Below are 24,207 nucleotides of genomic sequence, written 5' to 3'. Positions count from 1 at the left end.
TACTACCAAAATCACTGTTTTACCCGCAGACAAAGGTAAGTCAGTGATAAAATCCATTGACAGATGTGCCCACGGTCTATTGGGAATGACGAGTGGTAATAGAGACCCTGCAGGACGTGTATGTGAAACTTTTGCGCGCGCACAGGTAGAACAAGAAGACACAAAATCCAATACATCCTGACGCAACCTTGGCCACCAAAAACGACGAGACAATAGCTCCAAGGTTGCTTTACTACCCGGGTGCCCAGCAAGTGCTGAATTATGATGTTCCTTTAATAATTCGAAACGTAGGTTCAACGGTACAAACAATTTCTCTGAGGGGCAAGAGACCGGGGCGTCCCCCTGGGCCTCTAACACCTTCCCCTCCAAAACAGAGTGTACCGCAGAGACAACCACTCCTCTTTGTAGAATGGGCACCGGATCACTCACATTACCCCCTCCAGGGAAACAACGAGATAGTGCATCAGCCTTGGTGTTCTTTGCCCCAGGACGATAGGTAATAACAAAGTTAAACCTGGTAAAAAATAGCGACCACCTAGCCTGTATAGGGGTGAGACGCTTAGCTGATTCGAGGTACAGGAGATTTTTGTGGTCCGTAATCACAGTGACGGGGTGGACTGCCCCCTCTAAGAAGTGGCGCCACTCCTCAAACGCAAGTTTAATAGCTAATAGTTCCCTATTGCCAATATCGTAGTTCTTTTCTGCTGCAGATAGTTTTTTCGAAAAGAAAGCACAAGGACGCCATTTGCCAGGAGACGGACCCTGAGACAGCACCGCCCCCACTCCCACCTCTGACGCATCGACTTCAACAATAAAAGGCTGAGAGACATCAGGTTGGACTAGTACAGGTGCTGAGGTAAACCTCTCTTTTAGAGAGGAAAAAGCAACTTTAGCGGCGTCAGACCATTTAGAAAAATCAGTCCCCTTCCTAGTCATGTCAGTAAGCGGTTTTACAATAAGTGAATAATTTTTAATGAATTTCCTATAGAAATTCGCGAAGCCCAAGAACCGTTGTAGTGCTTTGAGGTTCTCAGGAAGATCCCAATCTAAAATTGCCTGGACCTTCCTAGTATCCATAAGGAAACCTGAAGCAGATAAAAAATAACCCAGGAATTGTATTTCCTGAACGGCGAAGACACATTTTTCAATCTTAGCATATAATTCATTCGTCCGTAGGACCTGCAGTACTTGTCTGACATGCTCCTCATGTGTTCTCAGATCAGACGAATAAATTAAAATATCATCTAGGTATATTACCACAAACCTGCCGATTAGATGACTAAAAATGTCATTAACAAAATGTTGAAATACGGCAGGAGCATTGGTCAGACCGAAAGGCATAACTAGATTTTCATAATGCCCCTCAGGGGTGTTAAACGCTGTCTTCCACTCATCCCCCTCCTTAATATGAATCAGATTGTAGGCCCCCCTAAGATCAAGTTTGGAGAACCACCTAGCACCCGCAATCTGATTAAACAGGTCAGGAATGAGTGGAAGAGGGTATGGGTCTCGGATGGTTATCCGATTTAATTCGCGAAAATCTAAGCAAGGACACAGGCCCCCATCTTTCTTTTTAACGAAGAAAAACCCTGCAGCCACGGGTGAAGAAGAGGGCCTGATGTGTCCCTTAGCCAAGCTCTCGGAGATATAATCTTTCATGGCTTGTCTCTCTGGACGCGAAAGATTATATAACCTGGTCTTGGGTAATTTTGCGTCGGGAATAAGGTTAACCGGGCAATCATAAGGACGATGAGGTGGTAACTTCTGACAACCCTTTTCAGAAAAAACATCCTCAAAATCCGAAATAAATGTAGGTAGGGTAGTTATGGAGGCAACTAAGCAATTGCTATTTAAGCAATTTTCTCTGCACTGCTCACTCCACTCCAATATCTCCCTGGCCTGCCAATCCACTACTGGATTGTGCGCTACCAACCAGGGAAGACCCAGCACCACCGGAGTGGGAAGCCCCTCCAGAACATAACCTGAAAGCATCTCGTTATGATGGTCCCCTACCCGAAGGTGTATATTATGAACAATGTGGGTGAGGTTTCTCTGAGACAGGGGAGCAGAATCAATAGCAAATATGGGAATGGGTCTCTGTAACGTACAGAGAGACAAACCCAAAGTGCGGGCAAAATGGGCATCTATCAAATTTACCCCTGCTCCACCGTCTAAAAAGAAAGAAATAGTCTCCGTCTTATCACCAAAAACAATAACCGCTGGCAACACAAATTGCGATGTACGTATGGAGGAGACGTATACCCCCCGGCTGACATCCTCCACACAGCCTGGGGTTAGTAGTTTTTCCGACGGTCTTTTGTTTCTGAGGAAAGCAGGACAGACATTAATGAAATGACCCCTCTCCCCACAAAAAAAACAAACCCCACGCCTACGGCGAGCCTCAGGAGGACGGACCTGACGAGTAGTTCCTCCTAGCTGCATAGGCTCGTCTAAGTCCGTACAGACTAACTGCTGCTTGAGAGGAGTTACCAATTTCTCCAGTTCTTTCAACCTGTCCCTAAGGCGTCTCTCTATACGGATAGAAAGGGACATAACCGCATCAAGGGAAAAGGGGGTCTCATATAATGCAAGCGCATCCTTAACCCTTTCGGATAACCCAGAGCAGAACTGACTCCTGAGAGCCGGGTCGTTCCATTGGGTATCCGTAGCCCACCTACAGAATTCAGAGCAATACTCCTCTACCGGCCGTTCTCCTTGTAAGAGTCTCCGTAATCTTGATTCAGCCAGTGCTACTCGGTCAGGGTCGTCATATATGAGACCCAAGGCCCCGAAAAACTCATCCACTGACCGAAGAGCCTGGGAATCAGTAGGTAAAGAGAACGCCCAGGACTGCGGGTCCCCCTGCAGCAGGGAAATAACAACCCCCACCCGCTGATCTTCATTACCAGAGGAGTGAGGGCGCAGTTTAAAATATAACTTACAGGCCTCACGGAATGCCAAAAACTTGTCCCTTCCCCCAGAAAATCTGTCAGGGAGAGGGACCTTGGGTTCCGCAACAACCTGGTTACCAGTAGCAACCGCTGGGCTTGCGGTCAGTTGTAATTGCTGCTGTTGCTGGAGGACCGACGCCTTCAATCCTACCACCTCCAAAGACAGGCCATGAAATTGTTTGGACAGAGCAGCAATTTGATCCATACTGGATTCTAAGTAGGTAAAAAAAAATATATATATAAATATATATATATATATATTTTTATTTTATTTTTTTTACCTACACAAAATAAGGGCCAGAGATAATGTAATGACCGGTGTCATGCACAGGGAGGAAAACAGGGAAAGCCCTGCCTATGGGAGAGGGAAAGGTGGTGACCCCTAACTCACCATGCGGCTGGCACCTGACTGCCCTGACGTCCCTAGACGGGTTCCTCACCCGTGCGGCGATCACGTGCCTAAACCCTGGCTTTCCCTGAAATGAGCCCTAGATAGTGAACGGGCCGGTGGGATCGCTAGTCCTCACCACTGCACTAAGAGGGAAACACCAGGGAGAGGACAGACAAACACAGACAAACACAAACACCCAGGTGGACGACAACAACTGTCCACAAAGGTCCAACAGGGATCCGGAGGGTAGCGTTCTGAATCAACAGTCAGAGAACGCAGCAACACAGCTCCAGTGGGTCAGGATAGATGTCCAGGCAGGAAGCTCTATCTCTGGCAACCAGAGAAGTGTGAGAGAGGAATATAAGGAGGTTTGGGAGTGCTGGACAAGGAACAGCTGAGGAGAAGGAGCTACGGATCCCTGAGTGAGCCAAAAGGGTTTGCAAAGCAAACCCAGAAAGCTACCATAAGGAAAACAGCCCTATCTTAAATAGAGCGTGCAGCCAACCGCTGCGACTTCCTGACCCCGGGTATAACGGAGTCAGGCGTGGTTCTCGATACCCTCGTGACATGTGGCCTGTGATCTGCTCCAGCAGTCATGTGTGCCTTAGTCGACGGATGTTGTCTTTGGTTAACGTTGAGCAGAACTGCCAGCCCGGGAGCCAAAGAGACCGGATCCAGCGGTGGGAATCAGGTAAACATCACCCCACCCTGGATCAGGCAGGTCTGGACCACTCTTTTAGTGTTGGATAACCCCTGTAAGTAGATACAGTATCCTAAAACTCTCAGGTATTGTCATTACTAGTGACCCTGCCCTCTTACTACTCTCTAAGCTACCAGGTGCATTGAGATATACAAACACGAAGTAATTACCCCTGCGCTGCCGCTCTTACAAATGTCACTTGTGTCTTTACTACCCTGATTTACTCAGGGAGCCGCTGCTGGTTCTCCGTGTGAGGTCCCTGCCTGAACTCACAAGGTAGTCTAGTTACTAGAATTATTTACAAGGATAATTGGATCCCCGCACTGGACAAGACACTTAGTAACACTTTGCTTATACTCTCTGACCTGTATTGTACACATAAGTATAGTCTCATCTTAATCCTTTTCTTTTCCAGTGTATTCAGTTGCCATTTCAAGATTCAATGTAGACAATAAAGCTTATTCTTTCTGCTCCACAGCACTCTGTTCTACTAATGGCTGTGTCTACTTGCTTCCCCTGCGCAGACACAATGATGAAGAACGGTGATCGCGGCATCTGAGATGAATATTGAAGCCTTTCAGGGGTTGATCAGTTAAAAATAAAAATAAAACTGTACTTACCTTATCCATTTGAGCGCAAAAAGGCCACTGCGGCCATCTTGCTTGAAGATCCCACTTGAAATCTTGTGCAATGCATGATCCCATAATCACGCTGGCCGGCATGGCGATGTCATATTTCACCGCGCATGAGATTTCGTGTGGGATCTTCACTTCAAGCAAGATGGTCGTTTGGCCTCTTTGCACTCAAATGGATGATGTGAATATGATTTTTTATTTTTTTTACAGCCATTTCATTTAGTTAAAATGAAGCACAAGGAATTTAGGCTTCAATGCTAATTGAATTTTCCCTGAAATTCGGAAAGAAGTCCACTTCGGATACTTCGATTCGCTCAACACTAGTCACTGTGGCCTAGATAGTCATCCCTAATTTGTAAATTAATTCTCTGTTCCCCACTGTGCTTGAGGGAGTTCAAGAGGTTCCCCACATATAGGATGGAGGGACTTGTGGACCTGAGAAAATCCTAGAATTTTTATTCAGTCATATAGAGGGCTTAGATATTTTTGCTTCTCCAGGATGTACAACCTACTGTAAAAATCGCATGGAACACATCCTACTGTTTTGTGTTCTTGAATTTCTCTCGGGAGACTCTTATGGGGTAGCTGGGTCATAGAAACAATCCAGTTTGTTTGTGGGGGTATTACGTTTTTACTTTCACCTGATAATGTGGAGAGTGTTTGCAATTTGTGGACTTTATATTCTGCATACTGGTTTAACTTGCCTGACTCAGAGCCATACTACCTGCTGTGCCTGGTCATTATCTACTTGACTGATTTACCCTAATTATTATTCAATACTCCTTTTTGTATTTATTTTTTGTTTTTTATATTTTTAATTTTAATGTTTTATTTATTTTTTGTTCGTACTTTGCCTTCTATTACACTTTGATTTGTTTGTACTGTTGTTATTTTCTAAAGATTAAAAAATTAATAAAGATGTGAATAAATAAACACCTGGATTTGCTAATGAAGCCATAGAGTAACTTTAAATTGCAATCTTTATTTCAAAAGTTATGAAGACTTTTATGGGATAGTCTTTTATCGCTGATAACATAAACGTGTTGGTATTATACTTTACTACATAGTACATTGTTTCCTGGATCCTGATTCGTCATATCTGTGGCAGGATCCTTTTGAAGAGCAGCTTTGAAACCTTTAAAAACTGGACATATAGGTAGCCATCTGAAGCACTTCACTTTCTTAACTAATTTCATCCCACATGGAAAATCATAACTTTTTAGATCTGCGCATGTGTCACTGCTGGCATTTGCTCCATGCTTCCATTGCACCAGTCCCCGCTCTTTTTCTGAACCTGGAAGACATATTCAAAAGTATATGATATCTTAATAGATTCAAACTACAGAAGCATTTATTTAGCCTGTCATTAAAGCCCTCTTATGAATGGAGCAGCAGCTACCGCTCCATTCGTCTCTACAGAAACTGCCAGGCATATTTAAGCACATATCCATATCTTCTGCAGTTCCATAGACTTTGCATTGAGCAAAGTAGGGTCCCAGCAGTTGTAACATTTCTACCATATCTAGTTTACATAGGATAACTAGTTCTAACTTGAATACTATTTTAAAGGATAGCTGTCATATTTTTATTTTATTTGCTAGTTTTTTAGAGCTAGGCATGTATACCTGAGTTAGTCTGTCAGTGATTGTCAAAAGATCTGTAATTTCCTTATAATAACAGATTTCATTAATGTTTACTGTCCCTTTCCACTACTCCCTTAGGGCTCCTTCACACTTGCGTTCTTTTCTTCCGGCATAGAGTTCCGTCGTCGGGGCTCTATGCCGGAAGAATCCTGATCAGGATTATCCCAATGCATTCTGAATGGAGAGAAATCCATTCAGGATGCATCAGGATGTCTTCAGTTCAGGACCGGAACGTTTTTTGGCCGGAGAAAATACTGCAGCATGCTGCGCTTTTTGCTCCGGCCAAAAACCCTGAACACTTGCCGCAAGGCCGGATCCGGAATTAATGCCCATTGAAAGGCATTAATCCGGATCCGGCCTTAAGCTAAACGTCGTTTCGGCGCATTGCCGTATCCGACGTTTAGCTTTTTCTGAATGGTTACCATGGCTGCCAGGACGTCAGAGCGCCTCACGCACATGGATGACGTGATCGCATGGCATCGTCATCCATGCGCATGGGACGCTCTGACGTCGTTCTGGAGCGCCCCGGGAGCCGCACGGACTGTAAGTATACCGCTCCCCTGCTCCCAACTACTACTATGGCAACCAGGACTTTAATAGCGTCCTGGCTGCCATAGTAACACTGAACGCATTTTGAAGACGGATCCGTCTTCAAATGCTTTCAGTTCACTTGCGTTTTTCCGGATCCGGCGTGTAATTCCGGCAAATGGAGTACACGCTGGATCCGGACAACGCAAGTGTGAAAGAGCCCTAAAAGACCATTGCTATGGCTCATCTGTCTCTGGCTAGGAAGACAGAGGGGCGGTCCTTCACACTGCATGCCTCCATTAGGCTTCAGAGTGAGGAGGCGTGTATCTCAGTAATCCAATCTGATTGGCTGGCAGGAAGCTTCTGGCTACAGCAAGTATGTGATCTGAGGGAATGCAGTTTGGGCCTCAGAGAACTGACAGAGGAGCCATCTTGAGAAGATCCTCATAGAGTAGGAATCAAAACAGCCGTAACTAAGGGGAAACTCAAGGAAAACAGTGGTAAGTGAAGAAACTAAAGATTGTTACTGCTGCAGCACCATTATGCATATAGCAATTGATTGTTTTATGAAAATATGACAGTTATCCTTTAAGGCTGTGTGTAGACTATAACTATGGAAATTTTCCTTCAAATAGATTCCGTTTCATTTTAAAAGTCTTCTTATGGCACTAAATATCATGCTGTGCATGAATACAAGTCATGTGCATTGTCATGCTTCACTAGCTAGGTTTACTAATATACTTTACCTGGTATGGTATTGTCCAGGAAAAAAGCTATGCATCCTCCAACAAACATTTCCGTAGTTAGCAGCACAGTCAATATCTGATCCAACTCTGGTAAACCTGTAAGAATCCAATAATTAGTGAAAGAGGCATACAATCTTACATCTTGAAGTATGCTGTCCTCATCTGTATAGTATGCCACACAGTCAATTACATCTTTGAAAACCACATGAGTTTTACAGCAAATTGCTCTGGTTTTGTGTTGTTATTAACTGCACAGTAATCGATGGCCTATGCGCACTCCTCTGGTCCTGGCCACCAGAGAGGCCAGCACTTTTTACTGTAGCGTGCAAGCATGACCATCACTGATGGCTTGCAGGGTGATTGTAACCATGGAAACAAGCAGTGTATAATGTGATGGAAAAATGAATCCAGCCAGCAAAGGAAGCAATACAGATAATAATGCAACGCGCCCTCCCCCAGGGCCCCTATTATGCCCCAATGTTTGAATTGAGGGATGAAAGAAAGATTGAGTTCAGACATTGTATGTAGTTGAACAGAAGCTTTACTTGAGTAAACGTTCATCAAAATCAAGCTTCAAGCTTTGTCTTGGTCCCAGCAGGCGTTAGCATAAACTGGCAGGCTTTTTTAATAACTCTGCTTGCTCCCTTCTTCTGCTGTACTGTGAGGCTTCCATAACAACTTTGCTTTCCTTCTTTATGCTGCACTAAATTATGTGTAAGTCTGGTTTCTGTATGTCTGATCTGCTCTGGTCTCCTTGGATGGGGCACCATCTACTGTTATTCCCCTCCTGACACTCAGTAAAACTTATTTTCAGCTGATTTCTCTTATGGTGGCTGAAGAACTATTCCTCTGGCCCATATGATTTCCAGACAACTTTTTTCACGGCCAGCAGAGCTAAAGGGTTCTCTGGCTGGCATAGGCACGCCTGAGTGTGCCCCTGCTCACACGCCTCCTGTCTAGCTTGCACTAGAACTCAAACTCCCTGGAAACTTCTGCCCCACCCTTCTGCCAGGAAGCAGGACTCGTCCACTTCTGCCCAAATGGGGGAGAATTAAATGGTAAGTTCTATTCTCTCTGTACTATAGCTCTGCCATTTCTACTGCCATCTGCTGGTGAACCAGGCACATTACATGTTATAAAACAGTTGCATAACAAGATTAGGAATGCACTGTGTAGAGAACCTGTACAGAAATACATAGATAACATTTATATTAGACCATAAAAGATAGTAGCAGGGTGTAGGCGTGGTAACACCACTCTGGGGTGTTACAATAACAATACGTTAGTAAGTACCTTGTAGTTACTTTATCTACATAATAAATGCTATTTGCTGATATGACACTACCCTTTTAAGTGTGAACCCAGCAATATGCTAACAAAATGCAAAACTAAAAAAGCAGACGTTTGAGCTGAAAATCCAGATTTTATTTCAAAATCACACAAATCTCTTTTCATTTAGGCTTCCTTCATATACAGTATTTTTCAAGGTATTTTTAAGGTCTCATGCACATAACCGTTATTCACTGACCCAAAAATGACTGTATGATCAAAGTTATGATACAGTCAGTCCATATCTAGTCATGTGGCTATTGCAGTGTATTTACAAGATGATTAGTGTTCAGCATGAATATTTGAAAAGCTCATTTTTATCTTGAATATCGCCACTTCGAGAATTTGCGAATATTTAGAATATAGTACTATATTCGTTATATCAAATATTTGTCATTTTTTTCCATCTGAAAACATAATTCCTCCCTGCTTCTTGCTTGTTGGCCAATGAGTCATTGGCCCACAAACAACTTGAGCAGCGAGGAATCATTACTTCAGATGGAAAAAAAATTAGGAATATTCTAAAAAATGAATATAGCACTATATTCAATATATATATTATATATTTTATCATTTACCTTGCCGATTTTCGAGTAAAAAAAAAAGAATGTAGAATAAAACGAATATTCGAATTTGCGAATATTCGATGAATATTCTACAAAATGTTTGCGAAATATCACAAATTCGAATATGGCCCCTGCCGCTCATCACTAATGATGATGTGAGTACACTGCAATAGCCCAGCGATCAGATTAAAAACTGACTGTATCATAAATTACTATGATACAGTTTGGGTCAGGGGAGCCGCATTCGGTCCGAGTGATGCAGTCGACACACAGACCATGTTTCCTGGGCCAATCACGGTTGTGTGCATGAGCCCTAATTTTTTTTTAACAACTTTGCATATGTAAATTGTTTTCTCACTGTTTTTAAGGACAATAGAGGCTTGCTTTTAGTCAACCATTTTCATAAATTTTATTTTTACATTTTTTATAAATAAAGAAAAATGTAGTAAATGTAGAACACACTTTTTTCTTATTTAGAATAACACATTTTTCAAATAACTAATACTTTTGATTTGATTACAATTTTATCATTTTATGCTGGCAATACTAACCCCAGATATGAAGGATATTTGCAATGCTACTAGGCCGTCTTACACAGTGCAAAGCTAATTGTGTCTATTGGGTCTGCCAGCTTGTTTTTTGGTCAGAGTTAACTTTTTTGGCACCATGTTTGCACCCACACAAAGAATGAGTGAATTGATTTGTAATGACCAAATTTGTTTGTCATGAATTTCACAAACATTTACCCCCCAAATGGATAAAATTTTAGCGATTGGTTTCAGATGCCATTTTACTGTAGTTTGTCAGAATTAGTGGGGAGGGAAGGAGGAAGAAGAAGGATGCTTACACTGGGAGGAAGTGGATGGGAGGCCTTTCCCTGATAGGCTCACAGACAGCCTAGATGAGACAGTTAAGGGGGAAGAAGACAATGAGATGCATGTGCAGAATGAGCAGAATGTCATTCTGCTGTACCTGCAACCTGGAAGAAAGCTGTGATGTGGTTCTGCCTCTGCCGACTGAAACTTTGAGCTAAGGACAGTATAAGAAGTTTATAGGGATAGAAAAGGTGATAGGGAGGGACAGTCTCAGAAGATTATAAGCAGGGGCGTTGCAGGGGTCTCAAAAGATCTGGGACCCAAACCCATTGCATAAGGCCCAATTCTCTGAGTCGATCAAACGCACTCCCCCAACCAACCCCAACCAACCCCCCTGGAAAACACTAGCACTGAAGACATTTTGCTGTACTTGCTATACAGCAGCAAGAACTGCTCACATCCAGGGCCTCCAGGTGATGTCTCCTCTGATGTAGATCTTCTCTGTCATCATCTTCTCCATTTGGTCCGCACAACTTCTCTCAGCCATGCCTCATCTCTATACAGTGTGACAAAGGGACATCGTAGCGTCCATTGTGTTATCCTGCTTTTCTCTGTAACTCCCAATATCCCCAAATATTATCCTGAAGAAAAATGAGTGCCCCCCATATTAATAGTGCTCCTCATAGTTCCAACAATAGTAATTCCCTTCTAGAATGCCTTTATTAGTAATACTGCCCCCTACAGTGCCTCCAACAGTGATAGTGCTCCCAAGAGTGCCTCCATTAATAGAACAGCCAAAGTATTAATAATCTCCTTACAGAGCCCCCCAGTAGAAATAAGGCCCCCTATTGTTCCCCCAGTGGTAATAAAGCTCTCTACAGACCCCTCAGTAGTAATAAGGCCCCCCATAGTGCTCTTAGTAGAAATAATGTGGATCTATAAGTCCCTCCTATAGAGCCCCCAGTAGTAATAAGAACGCCTAATGTGCCCAGTATTTATAATGCCCCTACTGTTATAATGCTCATCCTGAAGTGCCCCAGTATTTATATTGCCCCCTACTGTTGTAATGCCCCCACAGTGCCCCCAATATTTATATCGCCCCCTACTGTTATAATGCTCTCCCTGAAGTGACCCCAGTATTTATAATGCTTCCTGCAGTGCCCATGTAGTTATATTCCTCCGTTTACTGTCCTCAGAAATTATAATTCCTCAGCCCATCCACCATAGAGTCCCATGTAAATAACATCACACCATCTCTCCAGCCCCCTCCAATATACAGTCCCACGTAAATAACATCACCCCCTCCCCAGCTGCCTTCAACATACAGTGCCATGTAAATAACATCACCCCCTCAATATTCAGTCCTATGTAAATAACATCACCCCCTAGACACCTTCAACATACAGTCCCATATAAATAAAATCATCCCCTCCCCAGCCACCTCCAACATGCAGTCCCATGTAAATAGCATTACCCCTCAACATTCAGTCCCATATAAATAATATCACTCCCTCCCACAGCCACCTCCAACATGCATTCCCATGTAAATAACATCGCCTCCTAGACTTTCAGTGCCATGTAAATAACATCACTCCACCCACTGTTCTATGTAAATAACTTTCCTCCCTTCAGCCCTAACATACCATCCCAGTTAAATAACTACAACTCCCAACCTTGCTCTGCCTCTCACACAGTAATCTACTGCTTCACTTACTTCTCATGTGCAGACCTCACCACAGCTTCTTCCCAGGACTTCTCTTCACTGCTGAGCCATCCTCTCCTGCACTGCGGACATCATCGCAGGTCCATTTCAGCTACTGCATTAAGAACTGATCACATGGACTGTGATGTCATCACAGGTCCTTCAGCTCTTGCAGGGCATTAGATTCAATTGTATTGCCAACCTGAGGACAGCAATACAGTTGTATCTATCTGGCAGGCAGGACATTTGGGGTCTCGGACAAAACATCAGGGGCCCAGGCCCCAAATGTTTTAACCTAGCAATGCCCCTGACTATAAGTACAGAATATTTGGGAATTTGGGGTATATTAAGAGGAGTAATCATGGGGAGGGAGGGAGTGAGAACTAGTCACTATCAGGTGTATTTGCTGGCAGGCTAATGTCAGATCATCTTCTGCTAACGTTACGGATTCCTGCCAAAATAGTATTTTTCTATTTTAAAAAAGCTTCTTTCACAACTGTTTTAGTGAAGGCATACTGCATTACAGTGTCTTGTTGAAAAGACATGTCATGTATAGAGTTGAGCGAACACCTGGATGTTCGGGTTCGAGAAGTTCGGCCGAACATCCCGGAAATGTTCGGGTTCGGGATCCGAACCCGATCCGAACTTCGTCCCGAACCCGAACCCCATTGAAGTCAATGGGGACCCGAACTTTTCGGCACTAAAAAGGCTGTAAAACAGCCCAGGAAAGAGCTAGAGGGCTGCAAAAGGCAGCAACATGTAGGTAAATCCCCTGCAAACAAATGTGGATAGGGAAATGAATTAAAATAAAAATTAAATAAATAAAAATTAACCAAAATCAATTGGAGAGAGGTTCCATAGCAGAGAATCTGGCTTCCCGTCACCCACCACTGGAACAGTCCATTCTCAGATATTTAGGCCCCGGCACCCAGGCAGAGGAGAGAGGTCCCGTAACAGAGAATCTGTCTTCATGTCAGCAGAGAATCAGTCTGCATGTCATAGCAGAGAATCAGGCTTCACGTCAGCCACCAGTGCAACAGTCCATTGTCATATATTTAGGCCCAGCACCCAGGCAGAGGAGAGAGGTCCCGTAACAGAGGATCTGTCTTCATGTCAGCAGAGAATTAGTCTGCATGTCATAGCAGAGAATCAGGCTTCACGTCAGCCACCACTGCAACAGTCCATTGGCATATATTTAGGCCCAGCACACACACAGGCAGAGGAGAGAGGTCCCGTAAAAGAGAATCTGGCTTCATGTCAGCAGAGAATCAGTCTGCATGTCATAGCAGAGAATGAGGCTTCACGTCAGCCACCACTGCAACAGTCCATTGGCATATATTTAGGCCCAGCACCCAGGCAGAGGAGGGAGGTCCCGTAACAGAGAATCTGTCTTCATGTCAGCAGAGAATTAGTCTGCATGTCATAGCAGAGAATGAGGCTTCACGTCAGCCACCACTGCAACAGTCCATTGGCATATATTTAGGCCCAGCACCCAGGCAGAGGAGGGAGGTCCCGTAACAGAGAATCTGTCTTCATGTCAGCAGAGAATTAGTCTGCATGTCATAGCAGAGAATGAGGCTTCACGTCAGCCACCACTGCAACAGTCCATTGGCATATATTTAGGCCCAGCACCCAGGCAGAGGAGGGAGGTCCCGTAACAGAGAATCTGTCTTCATGTCAGCAGAGAATTAGTCTGCATGTCATAGCAGAGAATGAGGCTTCACGTCAGCCACCACTGCAACAGTCCATTGGCATATATTTAGGCCCAGCACACACACAGGCAGAGGAGAGAGGTCCCGTAACAGAGAATCTGGCTTCATGTCAGCAGAGAATCAGTCTGCATGTCATAGCAGAGAATGAGGCTTCACGTCAGCCACCACTGCAACAGTCCATTGGCATATATTTAGGCCCAGCACCCAGGCAGAGGAGGGAGGTCCCGTAACAGAGAATCTGTCTTCATGTCAGCAGAGAATTAGTCTGCATGTCATAGCAGAGAATGAGGCTTCAGGTCAGCCACCACTGCAACAGTCCATTGGCATATATTTAGGCCCAGCACCCAGGCAGAGGAGGGAGGTCCCGTAACAGAGAATCTGTCTTCATGTCAGCAGAGAATTAGTCTGCATGTCATAGCAGAGAATGAGGCTTCACGTCAGCCACCACTGCAACAGTCCATTGGCATATATTTAGGCCCAGCACCCAGGCAGAGGAGGGAGGTCCCGTAACAGAGAATCTGTCTTCATGTCAGCAGAGAATTAGTCTGCATGTCATAGCAGAGAATGAGGCTTCACGTCAGCCACCACTGCAACAGTCCATTGGCATATATTTAGGCCCAGCACCCAGGCAGAGGAGGGAGGTCCCGTAACAGAGAATCTGTCTTCATGTCAGCAGAGAATTAGTCTGCATGTCATAGCAGAGAATGAGGCTTCACGTCAGCCACCACTGCAACAGTCCATTGGCATATATTTAGGCCCAGCACCCAGGCAGAGGAGGGAGGTCCCGTAACAGAGAATCTGTCTTCATGTCAGCAGAGAATTAGTCTGCATGTCATAGCAGAGAATGAGGCTTCACGTCAGCCACCACTGCAACAGTCCATTGGCATATATTTAGGCCCAGCACACACACAGGCAGAGGAGAGAGGTCCCGTAACAGAGAATCTGGCTTCATGTCAGCAGAGAATCAGTCTGCATGTCATAGCAGAGAATGAGGCTTCACGTCAGCCACCACTGCAACAGTCCATTGGCATATATTTAGGCCCAGCACACACACAGGCAGAGGAGAGAGGTCCCGTAACAGAGAATCTGGCTTCATGTCAGCAGAGAATCAGTCTGCATGTCATAGCAGAGAATGAGGCTTCACGTCAGCCACCACTGCAACAGTCCATTGGCATATATTTAGGCCCAGCACACACACAGGCAGAGGAGAGAGGTCCCGTAACAGAGGATCTGGCTTCATGTCAGCAGAGAATCAGTCTGCATGTCATAGCAGAGAATCAGGCTTCACGTCAGCCACCACTGCAACAGTCCATTGTCATAAATTTAGGCCCAGCACCCAGGCAGAGGAGAGAGGTCCCGTAACAGAGAATCTGGCTTCATGTCAGCAGAGAATCAGTCTGCATGTCATAGCAGAGAATGAGGCTTCACGTCACCCACCACTGCAACAGTCCATTGGCATATATTTAGGCCTAGCACACAGGCAGAGCAGAGAGGTCCCGTAACAGACAATCTGGCTTCATGACAGCAGAGAATCAGTCTGCATGTCATAGCAGAGAATCAGGCTTCACGTCAGCCACCACTGCAACAGTCCATTGTCATAAATTTAGGCCCAGCACCCAGGCAGAGGAGAGAGCTCCCGTAACAGAGGATCTGGCTTCATGTCAGCAGAGAATCAGTCTGCATGTCATAGCAGAGAATGAGGCTTCACGTCAGCCACCACTGCAACAGTCCATTGTCATAAATTTAGGCCCAGCACCCAGGCAGAGGAGAGAGGTCCCGTAAAAGAGGATCTGGCTTCATGTCAGCAGAGAATCAGTCTGCATGTCATAGCAGAGAATGAGGCTTCACGTCAGCCACCACTGCAACAGTCCATTGTCATAAATTTAGGCCCAGCACCCAGGCAGAGGAGAGAGGTCCCGTAACAGAGGATCTGGCTTCATGTCAGCAGAGAATCAGTCTGCATGTCATAGCAGAGAATGAGGCTTCACGTCAGCCACCACTGCAACAGTCCATTGGCATAAATTTAGGCCCAGCACCCAGGCAGAGGAGAGAGGTCCCGTAACAGACAATCTGGCTTCATGTCAGCAGAGAATTAGTCTGCATGTCATAGCAGAGAATGAGGCTTCACGTCAGCCACCACTGCAACAGTCCATTGGCATATATTTAGGCCTAGCACACAGGCAGAGGAGAGAGGTCCCGTAACAGACAATCTGGCTTCATGTCAGCAGAGAATCAGTCTGCATGTCATAGCAGAGAATGAGGCTTCACGTCACCCACCACTGCAACAGTCCATTGGCATATATTTAGGCCTAGCACACAGGCAGAGCAGAGAGGTCCCGTAACAGACAATCTGGCTTCATGTCAGCAGAGAATCAGTCTGCATGTCATAGCAGAGAATGAGGCTTCACGTCACCCACCACTGCAACAGTCCATTGGCATATATTTAGGCCTAGCACACAGGCAGAGCAGAGAGGTCCCGTAACAGACAATCTGGCTTCATGACAGCAGAGAATTAGTCTGCATGTCATAGCAGAGAATGAGGCTTCACGTCAGCCACCACTGCAACAGTCCATTGGCATATATTTAGGCCTAGCACACAGGCAGAGCAGAGAGGTCCCGTAACAGACAATCTGGCTTCATGTCAGCAGAGAATTAGTCTGCATGTCATAGCAGAGAATCAGGCTTCACGTCAGCCACCACTGCAACAGTCCATTGTCATAAATTTAGGCCCAGCACCCAGAATTTAGGCCCAGCACCCAGGCAGAGGAGAGAGGTCCCGTAACAGACAATCTGGCTTCATGTCAGCAGAGAATTAGTCTGCATGTCATAGCAGAGAATCAGGCTTCATGTCAGCCACCACTGCAACAGTCCATTGGCATATATTTAGGCCTAGCACACAGGCAGAGGAGAGGTTCATTCAACTTTGGGTAGCATCGCAATATAATGGTAAAATGAAAATAAAAATAGGATTGAATGAGGAAGTGCCCTGGAGTCCAATAATATATGGTTATGGGGAGGTAGTTAATGTCTAATCTGGACAAGGGACGGACAGGTCCTGTGGGATCCATGCCTGGTTCATTTTTATGAACGTCAGCTTGTCCACATTGGCTGTAGACAGGCGGCTGCGTTTGTCTGTAATGACGCCCCCTGCCGTGCTGAATACACGTTCAGACAAAACGCTGGCTGCCGGGCAGGCCAGCACCTCCAAGGCATAAAAGGCTAGCTCTGGCCACGTGGACAATTTAGAGACCCAGAAGTTGAATGGGGCCGAACCATCAGTCAGTACGTGGAGGGGTGTGCACACGTACTGTTCCACCATGTTAGTGAAATGTTGCCTCCTGCTAACACGTTGCGTATCAGGTGGTGGTGCAGTTAGCTGTGGCGTGTTGACAAAAGTTTTCCACATCTCTGCCATGCTAACCCTGCCCTCAGAGGAGCTGGCCGTGACACAGCTGCCTTGGCGACCTCTTGCTCCTCCTCTGCCTTGGCCTTGGGCTTCCACTTGTTCCCCTGTGACATTTGGGAATGCTCTCAGTAGCGCGTCTACCAACGTGCGCTTGTACTCGCGCATCTTCCTATCACGCTCCAGTGCAGGAAGTAAGGTGGGCACATTGTCTTTGTAGCGTGGATCCAGCAGGGTGGCAACCCAGTAGTCCGCACAGGTTAAAATGTGGGCAACTCTGCTGTCGTTGCGCAGGCACTGCAGCATGTAGTCGCTCATGTGTGCCAGGCTGCCCAGGGATAAGGACAAGCTGTCCTCTGTGGGAGGCGTATCGTCATCGTCCTGCCTTTCCCCCCAGCCACGCACCAGTGATGGACCCGAGCTGCGTTGGGTGCCACCCCGCTGTGACCATGCTTCATCCTCATCCTCCTCCACCTCCTCCTCATCCTCGTCCTCCTCGTCCTCCAGTAGTGGGCCCTGGCTGGCCACATTTGTACCTGGCCTCTGCTGTTGCCAAAAACCTCCCTCTGAGTCACTTCGAAGAGACTGGCCTGAAAGTGCTAAAAATGACCCCTCTTCCTCCTCCTCCTCCTCCTCCTCCTGGGCCACCTCCTCTTCCATCATCGCCCTAAGTGTTTTCTCAAGGAGACATAGAAGTGGTATTGTAACGCTGATAACGGTGTCATCGCCACTGGCCATGTTGGTGGAGTACTCGAAACAGCGCAACAGGGCACACAGGTCTCGCATGGAGGCCCAGTCATTGGTGGTGAAGTGGTGCTGTTCTGTAGTGCGACTGACCCGTGCGTGCTGCAGCTGAAACTCCACTATGGCCTGCTGCTGCTCGCACAGTCTGTCCAGCATGTGCAAGGTGGAGTTCCACCTGGTGGGCACGTCGCATATGAGGCGGTGAGCGGGAAGGCCGAAGTTACGCTGTAGCGCAGACAGGCGAGCAGCAGCAGGATGTGAACGCCGGAAGCGCGAACAGACGGCCCGCACTTTATGCAGCAGCTCTGACATGTCGGGGTAGTTGTGAATGAACTTCTGCACCACCAAATTCAGCACATGCGCCAAGCAAGGGATGTGCGTCAAATTGGCTAGTCCCAGAGCTGCAACGAGATTTCGCCCATTATCACACACCACCAGGCCGGGCTTGAGGCTCACCGGCAGCAACCACTCGTCGGTCTGTTGTTCTATACCCCGCCACAACTCCTGTGCGGTGTGGGGCCTGTCCCCCAAACATATGAGTTTCAGAATGGCCTGCTGACGTTTACCCCGGGCTGTGCTGAAGTTGGTGGTGAAGGTGTGTGGCTGACTGGATGAGCAGGTGGAAGAAGAGGAGGAGGAAGCCGAGAAGGAGGAGGTGGCAACAGGAGGCAAAGAATGTTGCCCTGCGATCCTTGGCGGCGGAAGGACGTGCGCCAAACAGCTCTCCGCCTGGGGCCCAGCTGCCACTACATTTACCCAGTGTGCAGTTAGGGAGATATAGCGTCCCTGGCCGTGCTTACTGGTCCACGTATCTGTGGTTAGGTGGACCTTGCCACAGATGGCGTTGCGCAGTGCACACTTGATTTTATCGGATACTTGGTTGTGCAGGGAAGGCACGGCTCTCTTGGAGAAGTAGTGCCGGCTGGGAACAACATACTGTGGGACAGCAAGCGACATGAGCTGTTTGAAGCTGTCTGTGTCCACCAGCCTAAATGACAGCATTTCATAGGCCAGTAGTTTAGAAATGCTGGCATTCAGGGCCAGGGATCGAGGGTGGCTAGGTGGGAATTTACGCTTTCTATCAAATGTTTGTGAGATGGAGAGCTGAACGCTGGCGTGTGACATGGTTGAGACGCTTGGTGACGGAGGTGGTGGTGGTGGTGTTGGTGGTACATCCCCTGTTTGCTGGGCGGCAGGTGCCAACGTTCCTCCAGAGGCGGAGGAAGAGGCCGAGGCGGCAGCAGCAGAATAGGCCGAGGCGGCAGCAGCAGAAGAGGTAGCAGGGGGAGCCTGAGTGACTTCCTTGGTTTTAAGGTGTTTACTCCACTGCAGTTCATGCTTTGCATGCAGGTGCCTGGTCATGCAGGTTGTGCTCAGGTTCAGAACGTTAATGCCTCGCTTCAGGCTCTGATGGCACAGCGTGCAAACCACTCGGGTCTTGTCGTCAGCACATTGTTTGAAGAAGTGCCATGCCAGGGAACTCCTTGAAGCTGCCTTTGGGGTGCTCGGTCCCAGATGGCGGCGGTCAGTAGCAGGCGGAGTCTCTTGGCGGCGGGTGTTCTGCTTTTGCCCACTGCTCCCTCTTTTGCTACGCTGTTGGCTCGGTCTCACCACTGCCTCTTCCTCCGAACTGTGAAAGTCAGTGGCACGACCTTCATTCCATGTGGGGTCTAGGACCTCATCGTCCCCTGCATCGTCTTCCACCCAGTCTTGATCCCTGACCTCCTGTTCAGTCTGCACACTGCAGAAAGACGCAGCAGTTGGCACCTGTGTTTCGTCATCATCAGAGACATGCTGAGGTGGTATTCCCATGTCCTCATCATCAGGAAACATAAGTGGTTGTGCGTCAGTGCATTCTATGTCTTTCACCGCTGGGGAAGGGCTAGGTGGATGCCCTTGGGAAACCCTGCCAGCGGAGTCTTCAAACAGCATAAGAGACTGCTGCATAACTTGAGGCTGAGACAGTTTCCCTGGTATGCATGGGGGTGATGTGACAGACTGATGGGGTTGGTTTTCAGGCGCCATCTGTGCGCTTTCTGCAGAAGACTGGGTGGGAGATAATGTGAACGTGCTGGATCCACTGTCGGCCACCCAATTGACTAATGCCTGTACCTGCTCAGGCCTTACCATCCTTAGAACGGCATTGGGCCCCACCATATATCGCTGTAAATTCTGGCGGCTACTGGGACCTGAGGTAGTTGGTACACTAGGACGTGTGGATGTGGCAGAACGGCCACGTCCTCTCCCAGCACCAGAGGGTCCACTAACACCACCACGACCATGTCCACGTCCGCGTCCCTTACTAGATGTTTTTCTCATTGTTATGGTTCACCACAACAACAAATATATTATTTGGCCCAATGTATTGTATTCAAATTCAGCGGGATATAAATTTGAGGCCTAGTATTTAGGCGCTGGGTGACCGGTATGGATTTAGTGACAGAATTAGACTTGGAAATGCACAGAAGCGTGTGTGTGAAGTTATTCTGAATGACCCTATGTGCACCTTCAATATGATCTACCCTTTTAGGGATAGATTTCAAATAGCTCTGATATAGCAGAAACGACTAAATTATGAAATTGCTAAATTGGGAATTGTATTTCAACCCAGAACAAAAAATGTGCTTTGACGGACACTAAATAACTTTCCCAGCCACAACAGGACAGCGGTAACGAGAGATTTAGCGGGATATAAATTTGAGGCCTAGTATTTAGGCGCTGGGTGACAGGTATGGGTTTAGTGACAGAATTAGATTTGGAAATGCACAGTAGCGGGTGTGTGAAGTTATTCTGAATGACCCTATGTGCACCTTGAATATTATATACCCTTTTAGGGATAGATTTCAAATAGCTCTGATATAGCAGAAACCACTAAATTATGAAATTGCTAAATTGGGAATTGTATTTCAACCCAGAACAAGAAATGTGCTTGAACGGACACTAAATAACTCGCCCAGCTACAGCACTAGGGACAGATTTAGCGGGATATAAATTTGAGGCCTAGTATTTAGGCGCTGGGTGACAGGTATGGGTTTAGTGCCAGAATTAGACTTGGAAATACACAGTAGCGGGTGTGTGTGAAGTTATTCTGAATGACCCAATGTGCACCTTGAATATTATATACCCTTTTAGGGATAGATTTCAAATAGCTCTGATATAGCAGAAACCACTAAATTATGAAATTGCTAAATTGGGAATTGTATTTCAACCCAGAACAAGAAATGTGCTTGAACGGACACTAAATAACTCGCCCAGCTACAGCACTAGGGACAGATTTAGCGGGATATAAATTTGAGGCCTAGTATTTAGGCGCTGGGTGACAGGTATGGGTTTAGTGCCAGAATTAGACTTGGAAATACACAGTAGCGGGTGTGTGTGAAGTTATTCTGAATGACCCAATGTGCACCTTGAATATTATATACCCTTTTAGGGATAGATTTCAAATAGCTCTGATATAGCAGAAACCACTAAATTATGAAATTGCTAAATTGGGAATTGTATTTCAACCCAGAACAAGAAATGTGCTTGAACGGACACTAAATAACTCGCCCAGCTACAGCACTAGGGACAGATTTAGCGGGATATAAATTTGAGGCCTAGTATTTAGGCGCTGGGTGACAGGTATGGGTTTAGTGCCAGAATTAGACTTGGAAATACACAGTAGCGGGTGTGTGTGAAGTTATTCTGAATGACCCAATGTGCACCTTGAATATTATATACCCTTTTAGGGATAGATTTCAAATAGCTCTGATATAGCAGAAACCACTAAATTATGAAATTGCTAAATTGGGAATTGTATTTCAACCCAGAACAAGAAATGTGCTTGAACGGACACTAAATAACTCGCCCAGCTACAGCACTAGGGACAGATTTAGCGGGATATAAATTTGAGGCCTAGTATTTAGGCGCTGGGTGACAGGTATGGGTTTAGTGCCAGAATTAGACTTGGAAATACACAGTAGCGGGTGTGTGTGAAGTTATTCTGAATGACCCAATGTGCACCTTGAATATTATATACCCTTTTAGGGATAGATTTCAAATAGCTCTGATATAGCAGAAACCACTAAATTATGAAATTGCTAAATTGGGAATTGTATTTCAACCCAGAACAAGAAATGTGCTTGAACGGACACTAAATAACTCGCCCAGCTACAGCACTAGGGACAGATTTAGCGGGATATAAATTTGAGGCCTAGTATTTAGGCGCTGGGTGACAGGTATGGGTTTAGTGACAGAATTAGACTTGGAAATACACAGTAGCGGGTGTGTGTGAAGTTATTCTGAATGACCCAATGTGCACCTTGAATATTATATACCCTTTTAGGGATAGATTTCAAATAGCTCTGATATAGCAGAAACCACTAAATTATGAAATTGCTAAATTGGGAATTGTATTTCAACCCAGAACAAGAAATGTGCTTGAACGGACACTAAATAACTCGCCCAGCTACAGCACTAAGGACAGATTTAGCGGGATATAAATTTGAGGCCTAGTATTTAGGCGCTGGGTGACAGGTATGGGTTTAGTGCCAGAATTAGACTTGGAAATACACAGTAGCGGGTGTGTGTGAAGTTATTCTGAATGACCCAATGTGCACCTTGAATATTATATACCCTTTTAGGGATAGATTTCAAATAGCTCTGATATAGCAGAAACCACTAAATTATGAAATTGCTAAATTGGGAATTGTATTTCAACCCAGAACAAGAAATGTGCTTGAACGGACACTAAATAACTCGCCCAGCTACAGCACTAGGGACAGATTTAGCGGGATATAAATTTGAGGCCTAGTATTTAGGCGCTGGGTGACAGGTATGGGTTTAGTGCCAGAATTAGACTTGGAAATACACAGTAGCGGGTGTGTGTGAAGTTATTCTGAATGACCCAATGTGCACCTTGAATATTATATACCCTTTTAGGGATAGATTTCAAATAGCTCTGATATAGCAGAAACCACTAAATTATGAAATTGCTAAATTGGGAATTGTATTTCAACCCAGAACAAGAAATGTGCTTGAACGGACACTAAATAACTCGCCCAGCTACAGCACTAGGGACAGATTTAGCGGGATATAAATTTGAGGCCTAGTATTTAGGCGCTGGGTGACAGGTATGGGTTTAGTGCCAGAATTAGACTTGGAAATACACAGTAGCGGGTGTGTGTGAAGTTATTCTGAATGACCCAATGTGCACCTTGAATATTATATACCCTTTTAGGGATAGATTTCAAATAGCTCTGATATAGCAGAAACCACTAAATTATGAAATTGCTAAATTGGGAATTGTATTTCAACCCAGAACAAGAAATGTGCTTGAACGGACACTAAATAACTCGCCCAGCTACAGCACTAGGGACAGATTTAGCGGGATATAAATTTGAGGCTTAGTATTTAGGCGCTGGGTGACAGGTATGGGTTTAGTGCCAGAATTAGACTTGGAAATACACAGTAGCGGGTGTGTGTGAAGTTATTCTGAATGACCCAATGTGCACCTTGAATATTATATACCCTTTTAGGGATAGATTTCAAATAGCTCTGATATAGCAGAAACCACTAAATTATGAAATTGCTAAATTGGGAATTGTATTTCAACCCAGAACAAGAAATGTGCTTGAACGGACACTAAATAACTCGCCCAGCTACAGCACTAGGGACAGATTTAGCGGGATATAAATTTGAGGCCTAGTATTTAGGCGCTGGGTGACAGGTATGGGTTTAGTGACAGAATTAGACTTGGAAATACACAGTAGCGGGTGTGTGTGAAGTTATTCTGAATGACCCAATGTGCACCTTGAATATTATATACCCTTTTAGGGATAGATTTCAAATAGCTCTGATATAGCAGAAACCACTAAATTATGAAATTGCTAAATTGGGAATTGTATTTCAACCCAGAACAAGAAATGTGCTTGAACGGACACTAAATAACTCGCCCAGCTACAGCACTAAGGACAGATTTAGCGGGATATAAATTTGAGGCCTAGTATTTAGGCGCTGGGTGACCGGTATGGATTTAGTGACAGAATTAGACTGGGATATGGCCAAAAAATAAACAGACTATTGCTGGTTAAATGCACTTGGTGTGACAGCTTCACCCTGATGTAGGCTTTAGCCAAAAAACAACCACACCATTGAGGGTTAAATGCACTTGGTGACAGGCGCAGCTTGCCCCTGATTTAGTATATGGCCAAAAAATGAACAGACTATTGCTGGTTAAATGCACTTGGTGTGACAGCTTCACCCTGATGTAGGCTTTAGCCAAAAAACAACCACACCATTGAGGGTTAAATGCACTTGGTGACAGGCGCAGCTTGCCCCTGATTTTGTATATGGCCAAAAAAT

At 45.6% G+C, this 24,207-nt stretch overlaps 1 protein-coding gene across 2 annotated transcripts in view; it reads right to left on the bottom strand.

Annotated features, from left to right (window-relative positions):
* Positions 1–5,639: 5,639 nt before the first annotated feature.
* SLC23A1 (solute carrier family 23 member 1) overlaps positions 5,640–24,207 on the bottom strand; it is a 419,817-nt gene continuing 401,249 nt past the window's right edge. For both annotated transcript variants that reach the window (XM_044280913.1, XM_044280914.1), the window contains 2 exons: positions 7,595–7,690; positions 5,640–5,971 (listed from right to left, as the gene is read on the bottom strand). In XM_044280913.1, coding sequence (XP_044136848.1) covers positions 5,727–5,971; positions 7,595–7,690 — 341 coding nt within the window. In that variant the 3' untranslated portion in view covers positions 5,640–5,726. The remainder of the gene's footprint in view (positions 5,972–7,594; positions 7,691–24,207) is intronic.

This window comes from Bufo gargarizans, chromosome 2 (genome assembly GCF_014858855.1).
Source record: "Bufo gargarizans isolate SCDJY-AF-19 chromosome 2, ASM1485885v1, whole genome shotgun sequence".
Lineage (NCBI taxonomy): Eukaryota > Metazoa > Chordata > Amphibia > Anura > Bufonidae > Bufo > Bufo gargarizans.
The sequence above is the reverse complement of the archived record's forward strand: the minus strand, read 5'-3'. Positions and strand labels throughout refer to the sequence as shown.